General features: G+C 36.7%; 1 protein-coding gene across 2 annotated transcripts in view; it reads right to left on the minus strand.

The window, feature by feature from the left end:
• Positions 1-19,121, minus strand: part of SLC30A6 (solute carrier family 30 member 6) — a 41,693-nt gene that overhangs the window by 14,680 nt on the left and 7,892 nt on the right. The window contains exons 3-10 of one of the 2 annotated variants that reach the window (XM_032353041.1): positions 16,945-17,029; positions 15,243-15,285; positions 14,192-14,257; positions 6,929-7,009; positions 5,904-5,939; positions 5,112-5,206; positions 2,690-2,738; positions 2,059-2,178 (exon numbers count right to left, since the gene is read on the minus strand). In XM_032353041.1, coding sequence (XP_032208932.1) covers positions 2,059-2,178; positions 2,690-2,738; positions 5,112-5,206; positions 5,904-5,939; positions 6,929-7,009; positions 14,192-14,257; positions 15,243-15,285; positions 16,945-17,029 — 575 coding nt within the window. The remainder of the gene's footprint in view (positions 1-2,058; positions 2,179-2,689; positions 2,739-5,111; positions 5,207-5,903; positions 5,940-6,928; positions 7,010-14,191; positions 14,258-15,242; positions 15,286-16,944; positions 17,030-19,121) is intronic. The other variant, XM_032353042.1, reaches the window with a different exon arrangement.

Raw genomic sequence — 19,121 nt, forward strand, 5'->3', positions numbered from 1 at the left:
TAACACACAAAACTGGAAGGAAACCATGCCATTTACAATAACACCACAGAGAAAGATAAATACTATTACGATCTCCCTTATATGTGCAATCTAAAAATCGTAAGAAACAGAAGAGTTTGGTGGCTGTCAGATGCAGGGGGGAAAGAGGGGGAAGAAATGGGTGAAGGTGGTCAGAAGATACAAACTTGCAGTTATGAGACATGTAAGTTCTGAGGATGTAATATACAGCATAGTGACTATAAAAACTTAAAAAAATACAAACACAAGGGGTCCCTGGGTGGCTCAGTGGGTTAAACCCTCTGCCTTCTTCTCGGGTCATGATCTCAGGGTCCTGGGATCGGGCCCCACATCAGGCTCTCTGCTTGGCAGGGAGCCTGCTTCCTCCTCTCTCTCTGCCTGCTTCTCTGTCTACTTGTGATCTCCATCTGTCAAATAAATAAATAAAATATTAAAAAAAAAAAAAAAAACCAAACACAAGACTGGGTGGCCAATTAGAACTGGCTTTGGGAAGGGTGAGGGGGAGGAGGGAGAAGTAGGTTATTTAAGAATGCATTGGAGTTCCTAAAAAAATTGAAGACTGAATTATGATATAATCCAGCAATTCTACTTTTGGGTAATTGCCCACAAGAATTGAAAGCAGGGACTCAAACAGATATTGTAGATCCACATTCACAGCAGTACTAGTCACAATAGCGAAAATGTGGCAACAACCCAAATCTCTAGCAATGGATATGTCCGCAAAATGTGTTTTTATGTACAATGGAATATTATTCAACCTTAAGAAGGAAGAAAATTCTGACATGTATTAAACATGCATGAATCTTGAAAACATTATGCTTAGTGAAATAAGCCAAACAGAAAAGATCAAATATTGCCTGATTTCACTTATAGGAAGTACTTCATCAAATTCATAGAGACAGAAAGTAGAAGAGTGGTTCTTCTCTTCTACAGGGGTTGGGGCAAGGAAGAGGGGGAGTTACTGTTTAATGGTACTTAGTTTCAGGTAGGGAAGATTAAAAAAAAGTTCTGGGGGCGCCTGGGTGGCTCAGTGGGTTAAAGCCTCTGCCTTCAGCTCGGGTCATGATCTCAGGGTCCTGGGATTGAGCCCTGCTTCGGGCTCTCTGCTCAGCAGGGGAGCCTGCTTCCTCCTCTCTCTCTCTGCCTGCCTCTCTGCCCACTTGTGATCTCTGTCTGTCAAATAAGTAAATAAAATTTAAAAAAAAAGTTCTGGAGACAGATGGTGGTGATACTTATACAATGATGTGAAGGTACTTAATGTCACTGAACTGTGTGCTTAAAATTGGTTAAAATTTTAGTTTTATGTTATATATGTTTTAACACAATTAAAAAAAAAAAACCAATGCAATGGAATAGATGGCAGTAGGATTCCCTGAGATGGGAAATACAAGAACAAATAGCTTTGGGGATGGGGAAAATAGGTTCAACTGCTGTAGACAAGAATAGAAGTCAGTAGGATACGCCTTTTGGAATTCAATAGACATCCAGACTAGAAATAAAGGTTTGGGAAACTCAGAGGTTATAAATAAAAACAAGTAAGAGAATGTAATCTCCCAGGAGAGTATGTAGAAGAAGAAAAAGAATAATTAAGGAAAGATCCTAGTAAACGCTAATATTTAAAGGGTAGGTAGTGATAAAATCATATGTCATAAAACACTAAGCTTAAAGGAGCTATAAAGTATATTTCCACCAAAAGGCTTACCATTTAAAAATGGTTTCACACCTACTTCCTCTTCCTTCTCTAAGCAACAATAGCCATGGCTTATTCCTCTCTTACTGACATCTCTGTTTCACTCACTAGGTCAGCAGTAGGGAATTTAAACAGTTTTCTAGTGTGAATTATAGACTACGGTGAAAAATAAGTATTGAATCCAACCCTTTTAATTTTTCAGATGAAGACACTTAAGGATAAGACTTAACCAAAATTACACAGGCCATAAGCAAACATGTTCTAAGCTCAATTCTTATCCATCCCACAGATGCCTTTAAAAGTCAGGCCCCCAAAATGGAAACCACTTGACAGTGGTAAAAAATACTTACTTAATTTCAATTAGCATATATGTAATACAAAGAGCAAATGCTCCAGCGAGATCAATCAAAACAAACGGATTCATCCGGGGAAGGAAGATACTGCTAAGTCCTGGAATAATTCCACACAAGCTATGAAGAAATAAAGAATATTCATTAGCAGAATTCAATGTAACGATTGATGAAGATCTTGTATTTTAGTAACATATGTCTTTTACAGAAAGCAAAGAAGATTTGTGAACAAAGCTCTCTCACTCATAAAGGTCTCCTACATCACGAGTTGAAAAGTAATTGGAATGTCTAAGTGGCTCACTCGGTGGGGCGTCTGCCTTCAGCTCAGGTCATGATCCCAGGGTCCTGGGACCCAGCCCCACACTGAACCCATGTTGAGCTCCCTGCTAGGCAGGGAGCCTGCTTCTCCCTCTCTTTTTACCCCTCACCCACCCCGTGCACTCTCTCTTGCTCTAAAATAAATAAAAATCTTAAAAAAAAAAGTCAGAACAAGTAGGAGAGTAAGAGTCTGATCTGTAAGATTCATGTAGTAACTTCAGCAACAAACAATATAAGTTCCCATGACAGATGAATTTTTTGTGCATCCCTCTGAAATTACGTGTATCATGAAACCCCATACATAACATCTTACCTTCGACTAAGATCTGCAACATGCTCTTGAAGCCAACTCGTACTAGCAGCTTTAAGAAGAAAACATTTAAATTACCTCTATTGAAAAATAAAGCACTATCAGAAATATTTTATTTCCTTAATTAAAAAATAAGTTTGGCAATGACTGTATCACACTTTACGAAAGGACATGCTATTCAAATCTAGACCTTTTTCCTCTTTTAAGCCTTCAAGATAATAAAATAAAAGCAGTTTCAACTATTTGTACTGACCTGAAGGAATTAGTAAGCTTACATATGCCACTGTTACTATTAATTTTAAGTTTTAAAGGCTCCTTAAATGTAAAGCAGAACCTCCTAACCAGTGTGCTGAGAATGGCTTATAGGTAAACCAATTAATTCTCTCAGCTCTCAGAAAGGGCATGTAGGGATCCAGCTACATGCAGATATCAGCCAGATACTGTCCCTGAATAAGTATCCTCCAGGTTCAAGCACCCTCTTACACTGATCTCAGGGTTATAGAAACATTCACTTTAAAAAATAAAATATTTTATTTATTTATTTGACAGACAGAGATCACAAGTAGGCAGAGAGGCAGGCAGAGAAAGAGGAGGAAGCAGGCTCCCTGCTGAGCAGAGAGCCCAATGCAGGGCTTGATCCCAGGACCCTGGGATCATGACCTGAGCCGAAAGCAGAGGCTTTAACCCACTGAGCCACCCAGGCGCCCCAGAAATATTCACTTTTTAATGTGTAACATGATGTAAAAAAGATCGGCAAACTTTATACAAAAGCCATATAGTGGAGCTGTTAAGAAAAGACTCTGACGCTAGACTACCTGGCTTAAAAACCAGCTCTGCGGGCGCCTGGGTGGCTCAGTGGGTTAAGCTGCTGCCTTCAGCTCAGGTCATGATCTCAGGGTCCTGGGATCAAGTTAAGCATCGAGCCCTCTGCTCAGCAGGGAGACTGCTTCTCTCTCTCTCTCTCTCTCTCTCTGCCTGCCTCTCATCTACTTGTGATCTCTGTCAAATAAATAAATAAAATCTTAAAAAAAAAAAAAAAAAAACCCAGCTCTGCCTTAGCTAAATGTGTCACCTGGGGCAAGTGATTTAATCTCTCAGTGTCTCTGTATAAAATAGGAATAATAAAATTGTTTACTTCATATGGTTTAGGGAGAATTAAATGGGTTAATCTACATAAAGAATTTAGCACAGTGCCTGGTAGATAGAAAGTGTTCAGTATTATTTTCCACTCAAATTTCAACTAACGTCACAAATAATGCTTCTGGGAACTTGAATATCCAGCTAATGAAAATAGAAATTAGATAACCCTTCTGAAATAAGTCTGGCACAATATATATCAATGACTTAAAATATATTATATTTCCAACCCACTTACAATTTCTTCTGTGGGAATTTATCCTACAGAAGACTCAGAGATGCGTAAAAGATACTTGGTATAAAAAGCAGATTATAGAATTATTTATAAAAGGAAAACCTCTTTCTGATCTTTAGGGAGAGGTATCATTTCTAAAACACTGTACCTTCTTAACATTTCTAGAATGAATGTTATACTATTTTCATAATTTGTAGTTTTTTTCAAAATAATTCTGGACATTACAAATATCGCTATTTAAATTTTTAGTTCATGCAGTAATTCTTAAACTCTATTTCATATAAATACAATTCATGCTTCATAATATTCATAAAGTTGTTTAAATTTGAATGGGCAACTCAGAGAGCTTTCTTCTCTTGGCTGTCCTAGTGTTCAAGTCAGTGAGACCTAAAAAGACCCTCTTCTATCTTTGCTTCAAAGTGTGGGTCTGTGCACACAGTCCACTTCTGTTTTTACCTCACTTCTCCAACAATTAGTGATTAACACTTTGTGGTTAATGGAATTCCAGAACATGGAAATGACTGAAAAATGATAATAATTTTGACCACTGAAGTGAAGTATCAGTCTGAATTTTCAAAGACTTGAAATAAATGAGTATTTCAAAACATATATGCTACTTTACAATATATGCCCATCCACCACTGACAAAAAAAGTTCCTGGGAATTTAACAGAATACAATTATTCGCAAAGAGTACATCAACTATTTCAAGTATACTGATGCTTCCAAAATGCTTGCAACAGGCTTTTTGTAGGTAGGTTATACATCTAAAATCCCATTCGTGTTTTTTGGCAAATGTAATTTTTCATCATATAAATTTAATACATAAGTCAGTTCTGCCTGTTTTTAAGTAATACATTATTTTAAAGTTTGAAATAATTAGATTTTGTTTTATAATTCTCTACTTAGAGAAGACCTGAGAACCTCTAGGGTAGTTCTCTCTTCTCTTCATGATAAACTTTCTCGTTGATTTATGAGTTAATAAAATAAGCACAGACTTGCTTTTGTAAGAGGTTAATTGGATTTTTAAATTAATGGTAAATAAAAATCATACCTTCAGAGACATAAGCAAAAGGTTTATTCCGAATAGAAAGCATTGTGAACAAGTTGAAGGAAAGAGCCACAAAAGTACCAACTAATAATCTTCCCCTAGAAAGAATAATAACATTCACCATTATTTTTACCTTGTTAATACCAATATGCAACTTCAGCATGCAGAAAAGAGATGGGAAGGCAGAGTGGTCTGCTTCAGTGGTTTGGGATTTGCAGAGCCACATTCTGAACTTGCTTTCGAGCTCCATAATCCACGTCCTATTGCTCCATCTTACATAGAAGCAAAACTGACTCACTGACTCTTAGCATTAACAGTATCTTTTCACAGGTATCTGCTGTTATAAATCCATATAAATGCAATGTCAGGTCAGGATATCCGGAATTAAACTGATCAAATAGGTAAGTCCATATATTTGGCAATTATGTGTAGTAGATAATAACAATTCTATCTTTTCTAAAGATGCTACTAAAAGATTTTTGGCATCAAATTTTAAATTATAGGAGCTCAATGGGGCTAGTTTAGTGTGTTGACCTAGGCCTGTAAATAATGAGGGACCTAAAGCCAGAGTACAAAGCTTTTCTTGTGTAATATAAAATGAAAGCGCTTGGGAATAGTTAAGAGTGAGAAGTTGTCTTGGGATTTGGGAATTTTGTTTGTGAAGTATCCGTGAAATGTATATTGCCACACTCTGAACTCTGACATTGGCCAAAGTAACCATTATTCCTAATATGCCACTTAATAACTGGGAATCAAACATAACAGTTATATATTATGTCAAAAGCAAAATCTCACGTGTGTATCTCAGGCTGCTCCAAAAAGCGCTCTGCACTAAAAGAAAGAAATAATGTATTAGGTTAATTCTACAAATTATGAAATTAAAAAGCCTTATTAAATAAAAAATTAATCCAATAAGTGAACAAAATCTTTTTCAAATTAATTAATTAATTTCTACATCCAACATAGGGCTCAAACTCAAGACCCTAAGATCAAGAGTTGCACGCTCTTACAACAGAGTAAGCCAGGTGTCCTGGACAAAATCTTTTAATGATATCCAACTGTTGATTATTAGCAGAGATCAGGCAAAGAAACTTACAAATTATTCTTAATATGTAATATCAATTTTCTCTAAAAAACTTTTTTTTTCTTGGGCGCCTGGGTGGCTCAGTGGGTTAAAGCCTCTGCCTTCGGCTCAGGTCGTGATCCCAGGGTCCTGAGATCGAGCCCCACATCGGGCTCTCTGCTCAGCAGGGAGCCTGCTTCCTCCTCTCTCTCTGCCTGCTTCTCTGCCTGCTTGTGATCTCCGTCTGTCAAATAAATAAATAAAATCTTTAAAAAAAAAAAAACTTTTTTTTTCTTAAGATTTTATTTATTTATTTGACAGAGAGAGAGAGATAGCGAGAGAGGGAACACAAGCAGGGGGAGTGGGAGAGGGAGAAGCAGGCTTCCTGCTGACCAGGGAGCCCAATATGGGGCTTGATCCCAGGACCCTGGGATCGTGACCTGAGCCAAAGGCAGATGCTTAACGACTGAGCTGCCCAGACACCCCACAAAACCTGTTTCAGTGGGTTTGTAACTCAGCATTAAAACATGTCTGACTGAAGCCCTTTCTTTCACACCTTTCACACCAAAATTAAGTAATAAAAGAAGAATGAAAAGAAGGGATAAAAGTCTGAAACACTAGCAAGCCATACTGTCAAAACTCCAGTACTGTTTATCTTAATTTCATCTTCAAATCAATCCAATGTCTCATGAATTCATGTTCTCAAAGGTGGCATAGGTAGAATTTACAATGACAGTAACATTGTATACAAATGTACCTTTCTTTTAATATAAAGAGAGCTCCCAACTGTGCCAAGACTGTGGAGGCAAATACAGCTAAGACTTCTAATCTTTCAAATCTGAAATCAGAAAATTAATTAGATCAGCACAATTCATAAACCAGTATCTTCAGAACACATTTTCATTCACTTATTCCCTACTCAATTTTCCAATGTGCCTACTATAAGCCAAACACTGTTCGGACAGACTACAGATTTTCTAGAATGAAGATAAAAAGAAGATCACAGATTAAGAAATAAGAACATCACAGGTTAAGATGTACAACATCTATTCCAGGACCCAATTATGGCTCTTATTTTCCTAGAAATATTTATTATCATAATTAACAGCTAATACTGGATTGGCCCATCTTGTGTTAAACATAAATGCTTAACACTATCTCTCTCTCTTTTTTATTTATTTGAGAGAGAGAGAGAGAGCACATGATCAGAGGGAGGGGGAGAGGGAGAAGGTGTCAAGCCTGAGGCAGGGCTCAATCCCAGGACCCTGAGATCGTGACCTGAGCCTAAGTCAAATACTTAACTGACTTAGCCACCCAGGCACCCCATATTATCTCTTCTAAACTTTCCAACACCTTAGGAAGGTTACTTTATCCACTTTTTTAAAAAAGAAGAGATAAGGAACTTGACACACAAAAAAGAAAAGTAACTGTTTAGAGTCATATAGCTAGCAAGTGGAGGAGTCAGGTTTCCAAACTTAGGCACTCTAGCTCCAGAGTTCATGATTTTAACCACTTATTATACTGTCTATCACTGCTACACATAATTGCAGTTAATTACATATATGTCTTATAATCCCTAAACTGTCAGCTGCAGGCCAGGGGCTGTAGTTCTTCTCATCTTAGCTTTTTCCACAACACATAATTTAATGGCATTCAATATTTGTAGTATGTATAAATGTTTGAACTTTCTTGAGGAATTACATATCTTCAGAAAAGATAATAAAATGATTAAGGATGTGCATCATACTGATATTTGTAAAGGAAAAAATGTTGAAATCAACAAAAGAACATATATATTATTAAAAATACAACAGAAATTGGGGTGCCTGAGTGGCACAGTCAGTTAAGCCCCCAACTTTTGGTTTGGGCTGAGGTCATGATCTCCTGGGTTGTGAGACTGAGCTCCGCATTGGGCTCTGTGCTCAGTGCAGAGTCAGCTTGGAGATTCTCTCCCTCTGCCCCTTCCTCTACTTGAGTATATGTTTTTTCTCTTTCTCTTTCAAATGAGTAAATAAATCTTTAAAAAATATATAACAGAAATGTACTTATTGACATGGAAAGATGTAAGTGAAAAGAATGAGTTATAAAAGTATAAAAACAGTATGTACATGAAACAAACTTATTTGTGGAAATTGATAAACTGGTAGTAAAGTGCATATGGAAATGCAAAAAGTGAAGGAAAGCAAAGATAATCTGAAGAAGAACAAAGGTGGAAGCTTTACACTGCCAAATGTCAAGATTTATTTCAAAACTATCATAGATAACACAGCATAGTACTGATGCAATAGACAAATGTACAAGGTTAAACAGAGCAGAAAATCCAGACATAGAATTACACATTCATAATCACCTAATTTATGAAAAGGGTAGAGACAGAAAAAGCAGTAGAAAAAGGATTAAGTTTTTTCCAATATATGTTTTATCAGTTGAAAAACTAGATAGAAACAATTGTGCCTTGAACCTCTACCTCAACTCATATACAAAAATGAATTCCAGTTTGACTACAGGTCTTAAATGTAAAAAGCCAAACAACAAGACCTCTGGCTAATACCAGAGTATCTTTATGACCTACGAGTGGCCAAGATTTCTTGACAAGTACACAAAAAGGACTAACCATAAAAGACTGATAAATTGAATTTATCATTGAAATTAAAAACTTTTCATTTACGGGAAAGATAATTATATATAAAGAACTCTTACAGATCAATAACAAAAGAAAAAAGGTAATCCAATTTAAAAATGGGTAAAACACTTTAATGAGCATTTCATAAAGTAGGTAATCTGAATGATTTAAGAAGCATATGAAAAAAATCAATAAAAAATATGAAAAAGTATTCAACTAGTCATCAGGAAAATAATTTAAAACCACAAGACACATCTACACACCCCAGAATGGCTTTAAAAAAAAAAAAAAAGGCAATTATCAACTATAAGTACAAGCAGGAAACAACCAGAACTTGCACACATTGATAGTAGGAGAGTAAACTGGTAAAACTCAAGAGAACTGGTATTTTCTTATCTTTTAACAATGAACATCTGCAAATCCTATGACTGAGTAACTTCACTCAAAGATATGTACCCAACATAAAGGGATAAACATGTACACCAAAAGACATGTACGAGAATATTCGTAAGTAGTTTTATTTATAACAACTAAAAGCTGAAGATCATCTAAATGCCCTTCAACAGCTGAACATAAAAAGAAATTATGGTATATTCATAAAATGGAATATGAGAGCAACGAACCAGAGTGAACTACTGCTATGGAGAGTATACACTGTAATCCCATTTATGTGCCTTCAAAAACAGACAACAATAATCTGCAAGGAATAGTGGTCAGAACACTGATTACTTTTATTGGGTTTGGACTAAGACTCAAAACAAAGGGAGACTTTTTGGGGGGACTTGTAGTGTTTTATAACATGATCTAGACAGTAGTTAAACAGGTATATTCATTTATTAAAATTCACCAAACACTGGGGCACCTGTGTGGCTCAGTGGGTTAAGCCTCTGCCTTCATCCCAGGATCCTGGGATCGAGCCCCATGGCAGGCTCTCCGCTCAGCAGGGAACCTGTTTCCCCCTCCCCCTCTGCCTGCATCTCTGCCTACTTGTGATCTCTCTCTCTCCGTCAAATAAATAAATAAAACTTTTAAAAAATAAAATAAAATAAAATTCACCAAACTGTAGAAGGATGTAAGACAGAACGAGATATAGCCCTGCTACTATGAAATTTGTATTTTAAAAGGGGAGAAAGAATAACAGTTTATAAGTTCTAGTAAATTGTATATAGAGAATTATAGTAGTCTGACGTAAAAAGAGGCTAACTAGGATTCATTTTAGAATCTCTTTTAGATTGGGCCCAGTCACTTAATGACACCAGCATTTAGTGATATTACGATTGGAAAAACAAGATGGAGCTCATCTTGTAAAGATGATGTGAAGAGCATTTTAAAGAAAGACAACAGCTTGTACAAAGAACCTAATGCAGGAATAAATTAGTTGTATACAAACTACAGGAAAAAAGTGTGGTATGGAGGGCATGAAAATGGTAACTTGAAGAGAAGTCGGCACAGAACAGTTTATGTAAGAATTCTGTAAATTAGAGAAAGGACTCAGGATTTTATTCTAAGTATGACAGCAAACAACTGGGTGGTTTGAAGGAGGAGACTTAAAGTATGACTCAGATTTAAAAAGAGCATTCTGACTGCCAAGGGGATAAGAGCAGAGGCAGTTAGAAGGATGGAATAAGGCAAGAGATGAAGGTAGCCTGATTAGGAAGTTAGCAGTTTAGATAGCTAGGGACAGATTCTGGATGTGTTTGTAGGTTAGTAGTTTAGTAGTTAGGGACAGATTCTGGATGTATTTGTAGGTTACCCTGATGTAACCTGCTGATGGATAGATGTGGGGAATGAGAAAATAACAAAAGATTTTGCTTGAACAACTGAGTGGTGGTGTATTTACTGAGATGGGAAAAACTGAAGAGGAATAGGTTTCAGGGGGAAGAAAACAAGAATTCCAGACAATATTTAAGATACCAATTAGATATATCCATGTGACGCTATAAAGGCGGCAGTCTGAAACAAGACAAATCTCAGGGCTAAAGAACTAGAGTTTGCAATTACTAAATACAAATGATATTTCAAGCTATGTGACTGACTGAAATTATAGCCAGAAGTTAATTTTATTGTTTAATTGCTCCCTCCTTTCTTGTTCACTCTAAGTAGGCCAAAATGGGAGCATCATGTCCTTGCTTAATCTTGTCTCCTGGCCATAATATCTAATCTAAAGACTAATACCTGTTCAAGCTGGACCAATCAATGGTTCTTTCTCATGACTTTTTCTTTATTTAATTAATTTAATTTATTTATATGGGAGAGAGAGCAAGGACACAAGCAGGGGAAGTGGCAGAGGGAGAAGCAGACTCCGTGCTCAATGTGGGGCTCGATCCCAGAACCATGGGATCACGACCTAAGCTGAAGGCAGATGTTAAACTCACTGAGCCACCCAGGCGCCCAACTTTCTCAAGATTTTCCTAACTAGAGTTGAGGAAAATGCTTTCCTTCTCTAAGATGAAGGCAATGAGGTTCCAGCTAAGGTCTTGCTAGGAGTTATTCCAGGATGGTAGGGAAAAGTGATCTGAGAAACTAAACCTGACATGCAGAGAAAAGCAGCCTGAGAGGGAAGAGAAAGACAATGTCCTGAGTATACTAGTCCCTAGTCACTTCAGGGACTAGGGACTAGTCACTTCAGTCTTCCCACATTTTGATTACATAAATTATAAGAGTTCCCATTTTCCCCCCATACTAGCTTGAATTGGATTTTTGTCACTTAAAAGCAAAAGCTTTAACTCAGATTCAAAAGACTTCTATATACAGGTATCTATATGTACCTTGTAACCAATTATCATAGTAACAGTCCAAGTCTACCAAATCTCAGTGACACTTTTGAGTATCTTCTCTTTGCATTAAAATTTCCTGTTTTCTTTGCCCCCTTTTTTAAGTAAATAAAACCTGATTTTGTTCAAAAGACTAATTTTGGTTCAAAAGTTTATTTGCCAAAGTTAAATTCTTCTTCCAATGGGAGAAGATATTTGCAAATGATATATCTGATAAGGGGTTAGTATCCAAAATATATAAAGAACTTATACAACTCAATACCAAAAAAAAAAAAAAAAAAAAAAACGAATTAAAAATGAACAGAAGACACGAACACACATTTCTCCAAAGAAGACATACAGATGGCAATAGACACATGAAAAGATGCTCCACACCATTTATCATCAAGGCAATGCAAATCAAAACCACAATAAGATATTACCTAACACCTGTCAGAATGGGTAACATAAAAAATATAAGAAACAACCGGTATTGGTGAGGTTGTAGAGAAAAAGGAACCCTTGTACACTGTTGATGGGAATGCAAAGTGGTGCAGCCACTATGGAAAACAATATGAAGATTCCCTAAAAAATTAAAAATAGTATGACCGTATGATCTGGTAATCCCACTACTGGGTATTTACTCAAAGAACACAGAAATACTAATTTGAAAAGGTATGTGCACCCCTATGATTAATGCAGCGTTGTTTACAATAGTCAAAATATGGAAGTAGTCCAAATGCCCATCAACAGACAAATGGATAAAAACTATATATATATGGAATATTAATCAACCATAGAAAGAATGAAATCTTGCCATCTGCAACAACATAGATGGATCTAGAGGGTATGATGCTAAATGAAGTAAGTCAGAGAAAGACAAGTACCACGTAATTTCACTCATATGTGGAATTTAAGAAAAAAAATAAAATAAAAAAAGAGAGACAAACCAAAAACCAGACTCTTAACTAGAGAGAACAGGTAGTTATCAAAGGGGAGGGTGGGTGGGGGGATGGCTGAAATGGGTGAAGGGGATTAAGAGGAGTACACTTACTGTGATGAGCACTTAGTATTGTATAGAATTATGAATCACTACATTGCACACCTGAAACTAATATAACACTGTATGTTAACTCTATGGGGATTTTTAAAAATTAAAAAAAAAAAAAAAAGAAAAAGAAAAATGACAAGTGTTGGTAAGCATGCTGGCAGGAATGGAAAATGGTGCTGCCGCTGGGTATAGCAGTTCCTCAAAACGTTAAAGATGGAATCACAGGGGCGCCTGGGTGGCTCAGTGGGTTAAGCCGCTGCCTTCGGCTCAGGTCATGATCTCGGGGTCCTGGGATCGAGTCCCGCATCGGGCTCTCTGCTCGGCAGGGAGCCTGCTTCCCTCTCTCTCTCTCTCTCTGCCTGCCTCTCCATCTACTTGTGATTTCTCTGTCAAATAAATAAATAAAATCTTTAAAAAAAAAAAAAAAAAGATGGAATCACAGAGTATGATCCTGGAATCAGTATACACCCAAAAGAGCTGAAAGCAGGGATTCAAAGAGATCCGTGTACACCAATGTTTATAAAAGCATTACTCACAATAGCCCAAAGGTGAAAACAAACCAAATGCCCATCAAAAAAAGAATAAACAAAACATCATATATACATACAATGGAAAATAATTCCGCTTTAGAAAGTAATGAAATTCTGACATATGCTATAAACACAGATGAAATTTGTAAACATTAAGTAAAATAGGCCATATTCAAAAGACAAATATTGTGTGATTCCATTTATATGAATAACCAGAACAGGCAAATTCATAAACACAGAAAGCAGAATGGCACTTGCCAAGGTCTGAGAGATAGGGGAATAGGGAGTTATTGTTTAATGGGTACAAAGTTTCTGTTTCGGAAGGGGAAATATTTCTGGAATTAGTGGCAGTGCTCACAGACCAATGTGAAGGTACTTAATGCCACTGAATTGTACACTTGGAAATGGTTAAAATGTTAACTTTTATGTTACATATATTTTATCACAGTAAAACCCTCCACAAATTTAAAAAGAAATTCTTCTGTCAAGTTTTTTCCTGGAATCCAAAAGGAGCTCACTTTTTCTAATACAGCAATAAAAACCTCTAACACAAACGATTATCTTCCAACTTCCAACTTCTAGTAATTCCTAAAACTACAGAAACAGAACCTCAAATTGTTAGTCTATTGCTATCACAAATCCAGTCTTAAGATAAAAATACATCTCTACCACTACATTAATGTTAAAATATATCACATTTACTCTAACATTTACAGGACACACCTAGAGGAAAATCCTTTGTACCTTCTCTAAAACTTAAGAGATTACCAAAATATTAAAGAACTTAATGCGAACATTTTATGTTAATATTTGTTTTATAAAACAGAAAAAAACTTAATGTGATCATTTTATTTTAATATGATTTAAATTTACATGTTCATGTTCCTTATCGAGAATCCTGTGGAAGATATCTTTTTAAATCTACTTTCACTATTTGACCCCCATCCCACTATGCAGACAGCATTTCTTCTCTACAAACACTCTAGCTAGCTCTTTACTGCCCGATAATAACTACCACTTTAATAGCAGTAAGTTAGCAAAAAATAAAACGACTTGAACTTACCCAAATGAATAGACAGGGCTAGGTTTCCTCATCATTACCCAGTAACTTATCAAACACGTCATTAAACTAAGTAAAAAGGAAAATAAATTTAGCTTTAGAACTACAACAAGAGAACACACACAAAAAAATTGAGATTTTGGAATTCCTAAGTTCGCTGAAATTTATCAGTGTCTGCACACTAAATTAATAAATTATTCTAATAAACTGTAATCTAATCACCACAAGCATCCTATTATATGAGTTTTACATACAGAGAAACTGAAAAAAGTCATGATCCATCAAGTCAGTAAACAGAACCTAAACCCATACTTTCTCTACTCAGTAAGTTATCCACCCTAAATGGTTTCTGTAACTGAGAAAGCAAAAGTGACACAGTAATAATAAAGGTAATATATTTTATTTAAGCCACAGACAATAAACTTTAACTCTGATAATCTCTAATCTTTGTTAAAAGTTAAACTAAATATTAATAGCAACAATATTCTGGATAGGATAAAATTATGTTCATATTCCAAGTACAGTGAAGATTCACTCTAAAACAACTTACTACAGTGTGAAATACAGGTGGTAACTGTATGCTTTAGATGAGTCAAGTAGATTTAGTTACAGAAGTGATGAAAAGACATACTTATACTCCTATGGCATGGACCCTGAAGACATCAAGTATCTTGTAACCTAACATAGTGATATGAAAAGTCCCACAAAGCAGGGAGCCAAAAGGGTGTCTCCCAATTCATAATTGTTCACTTCTTAGTTATTAATGCCCACCTACATGGTATGTTCTTACTTGACCCTGCTCCTGGCTACAGGTGACTCACCTACAGGTAGGCATCCAAGGCATATGATCTAATGCCTAGGTATTACTTTCTCTGTTCCTCTATAAATGGGGTATTTTCTTCCAGTATATCTCCTAATAGTATTGTTTGTATATATGTTCTATGTTGATAATCTTACTCATTTCACAGATTACTTTTCTTTAGGCACAGAGAACAAAATTCAGTGCAACAAATTCCTTAGTTTCAAGATAGTAAAGAGACTTTTAAAAACTTACCTAAAAAGATCAAAAATGGTCAAGTACGTATAGGCAGTTAAAGCTGCAAAACAACAGAACAACTGATTAAAATGTTGCTGAATCCACAATGGTTCATACCCGGAGTATCCTTTATCAAGAAAACCTGAGTCACTAATTAACCTTATATGTTGGCAATTACCTAGATTAATATTCGTAGCCAAACGTAGTAAATACAGAGACTTCTGACTAGCATGGTTGATAGAGTAGGGGACTCTTGATCTCAAGGTTGTGAGTTCAAGCCCAGCATTAGAGCCTAGTAATTAAAAAAAAAAAAAAAAAGTTTGGCAAGTATGAAAGCTTGCTCTAGAACCTGATTTTGCCATCAGGACAAAGGAAGCAGCACATACCCAAAAGTGCTATGATTGATTGGGGTTTTTTTTTTCCTTCTTGTCATCTAAGTACTATTTTAAATATATTCTTGGGGCACCTGGGTGGCTCAGTGGGTTAAGCGTCTGCCTTCGGCTCAGGTCATGATCTCAGAGTCCTAGGATCGAGTCCCATATTGAGCTCTCTGCTCAGCAGGGAGCCTGCTTCCCCCCTTCTCTCTCTCTGCCTGCCTCTCTGCCTACTTGTGATCTCTGTCAAATAAATAAATAAAATCTTAAAAAAATATATTCTTTAAATAGCAGGATGAAAATATCAGTACATAAAACGTAAGCGGTCAAGAAATGAGGCACCTCAGTGGCTCAGTTGGTTAGGCGTCTGGCTCTTGATTTCCACTCAGGTCATGATGTCAGGGTCGTGGGATGGAACCCCACATCAGGGTCCGCACTGAGTGTGGAGCCTGCTTGGAATTTTCTCTCTCCCTCTTTTTCTGCCCCTCCCCTCACTCACACCCTCTCTCTTCAAAAATAAAAATAAATAAATAACATAAAAAATATAAAAAGCATAGGTCAAGAAACAAGAAAAATATTATAGATTTCCCTTTTCAAGGAAAATCCAAGAAATATAAACCCCAAAATCTTATTTAGACACGGCATAAACTGAAGGGCTAATCTATCACATTATAAAGGAATCACGGTCTTTCAAGTAAATTTAAAGCTATTTTAAAAAAATGATTAGCTCATTTAAAATGATAATGCTTAACAACTGAACCAAACTTTACAAGGCATTTTTATATAGAGTATCTCATTTAAATCTTGCGTTATATTTCAGAATAAGATATTCCACAGAAAGAAAGATATATCTTTTTTTTTTTTTTTAAAGATTTTATTTATTTATTTGACAGAGAGAAATTACAAGTACACTGAGAGGCAGGCAGAGAGAGAGAGAGAGAAGGAAGCAGGCTCCCTGCTGAGCAGAGAGCCCGATGCGGGACTCGATCCCAGGACCCTGAGATCATGACCCGAGCCGAAGGCAGCGGCTTAACCCACTGAGCCACCCAGGCGCCCAAGAAAGATATATCTTTATTTAAAATCAGAACAATAGGAGTGCCTGGGTAGCTCAGTGGGTTAAAGCTCTGCCTTCGGCTCAGGTCATGATCCCAGGGTCGTGGGACCGAGCCCTGCATCAGGCTCTCTGGTCAGCGGGGAGCCTGCTTCCCCCTCTCTCTCTGCCTGCCTCTCTGCTTACTTGTGATCTCTGTCAAGTAAATAAATAAATAAATAATCTTTTAAAAAAAATCAGGACAATAAATATGAAACTAATGATTAACTCCAACAAAGTAAGAAAGGTGACATACCTATACTGTTAGTGGAACTGCACCACATAAGCAGGAAGCCAGTACATGTTAAGTTTATTGCACCAAAGAGCAGTATCTTCCAGGACTGTGAAAAACAAAATCATTCTTATTTGCATAGTGCTGATAAACTTCACTGGGTCTGTTCAAGTTGCTGCAATTCCCACTCAACAAAGGAAATTTGTTTTGTCTCAAAGAAAGGTGAGAAGGGTAAGCACAAATTCCTTCAAAAGGTCATAGTTCTTATATCTACAAAAATTGCCATCAACCATTTTATTAATTTAAAAAAAGGTAGTTCTAGAGGACAATCTCAAGAGAAGAAAATTCTGCCATATAAACTCTCAAACAGTTGAGAAAAATAGGCATATAGTTTAATATCATTTTCTCTCTATATGTAGAGACAACAATAGCAGATGGGGCAAAATATAAAGCAACTGGTGAATCTGAGTAAAGGGCTTAAAGGAGTTCCTTACACTAATCTTGTGACTTTTCCATAAGCTTGAAATTATATCAAAATAAGTTATTCTTCCTCTCTCAACAAAAAGGGCTACACTTATTTACCAAATAAGTCATATGAAATAAGACTGCAAAAGAGGGAAAGACTACCATGGGTTAGAAGTTGGTAGACCTGAGATACAACATGCTAGCGAGGATTCTGTCAGAGGAAGCAGAAAGGGCATTCTAAGAATAAAGATCAAGTGAAGTGTTTTAAAATATTTATTCCACTGTACTTCCTACAAAGGGAGACCTATAACTATGTGAAAGTAGAAGTGAAAGAAATTAGTGAAAAGGAGTTTTCACTGAAGGTTTTAAAATTAAACGGATATAATTCCAAAGGTCAAGTGTGGAATAGGATGGCTTTAGAACGCAGATGCAGAGTATAGGTTTAGGATGAAGAACACCTTCTCTGAGAAAGGTGAGAAGGGTAAAAAGGTTGACTGAAGGGACAGAGAAACTGTGACTAGAAAGAAATGACAGCAAAGTAGCACAGAGCTACTAGCCTCTACATCTCTAGAAAAGAAGAAACAAGGCCACTTTCTAAAATTAAGGGATGTGGTAGAATAAATAGGACTGGAAACTTAAATCCAGAGGAGAATGTGCAGAAGAGCAGTTCTAGTGAGCATCTTCTGAATCACCAGAGGAGAAGAAGAATGGCCACCATGAATTTAGGGTAGACAGCATTCTGCACCTTCCTCTACCCCCAGGAGCAAAACCAGAGGACCAGGTGAGATAGCGATGTCAGAGACAGAGTTGATATGATAGGTTAATGGGACAAGGGACTCTAATAGTGAGGACATTAATGAAGTGACTGGACAGGGGCTCTAGTCAGGACAGGGATTCAAGAACAGTCAGAAAAGGAGGATAAGGCATATGATTTGAAAATGACATTCTCTGCAGCTCTACTGAGGAATCACATTATTTATCAACAAATACTTGAGTACCTATTTCGCAAAAGATGCTTTTCCAAGCACAGGAGATACAAGGGTGACAGACAATTAGCAAATATGCAAGGTCAGGTGGTGTAAGTGCTACAAAGGAAAAATAATGTATGGTAAGAACACCATAATGGGAGACATGGAAAGGGTGCTCTGCCACAAGGTGGTCAAAAAGACCCCCTTGGTAAGGTAACATGTAACCAGAAATTTTACAGAGGCAAAGGTGCTAAGGATGCAGATATTGGGGAAAGAAAATGGGAGCTACAGTGTGAATGCCCTGAGATAGAAGAGAACCTGGCTGAGGACGGACAGACGAGAGGCGAGAGGAAGTCCAGGACTCCATCAGGGACTTCTTGCGTTTCAGATAAAAGAAATGGGATTTATTCCAAATGAGATGGAAAGCAGCTTAGCTTTCATTTCTAAAAGATCATTTTGGCTTCTCTTTGTAGAATAAACTGAATAGGGGCAATGAGAGAAGTAGGAAAACCATTTAGAATGTGACTGCAGAAATCCATGTGAGAAATGGTGATTTTGAAGTTGGTAAGAAAGTGTTAAAGAAGTCATATTCTGTGTGTTACATTGATGACAGACCAGCAAGATTTACTTACAGAATGGATGAAGAATGAGAGAAAAAGAGGGAGAATGACTCCCAGGTTTCTGGCCTGTGCACTGAAAGAACAGAGTGGCCATTTAGTGAGGAAGGAACAGAAAAATCAAAGTTCAAGTTTGACCATATTAAATTTG

This window comes from Mustela erminea, chromosome 7 (genome assembly GCF_009829155.1).
Source record: "Mustela erminea isolate mMusErm1 chromosome 7, mMusErm1.Pri, whole genome shotgun sequence".
NCBI lineage: Eukaryota > Metazoa > Chordata > Mammalia > Carnivora > Mustelidae > Mustela > Mustela erminea.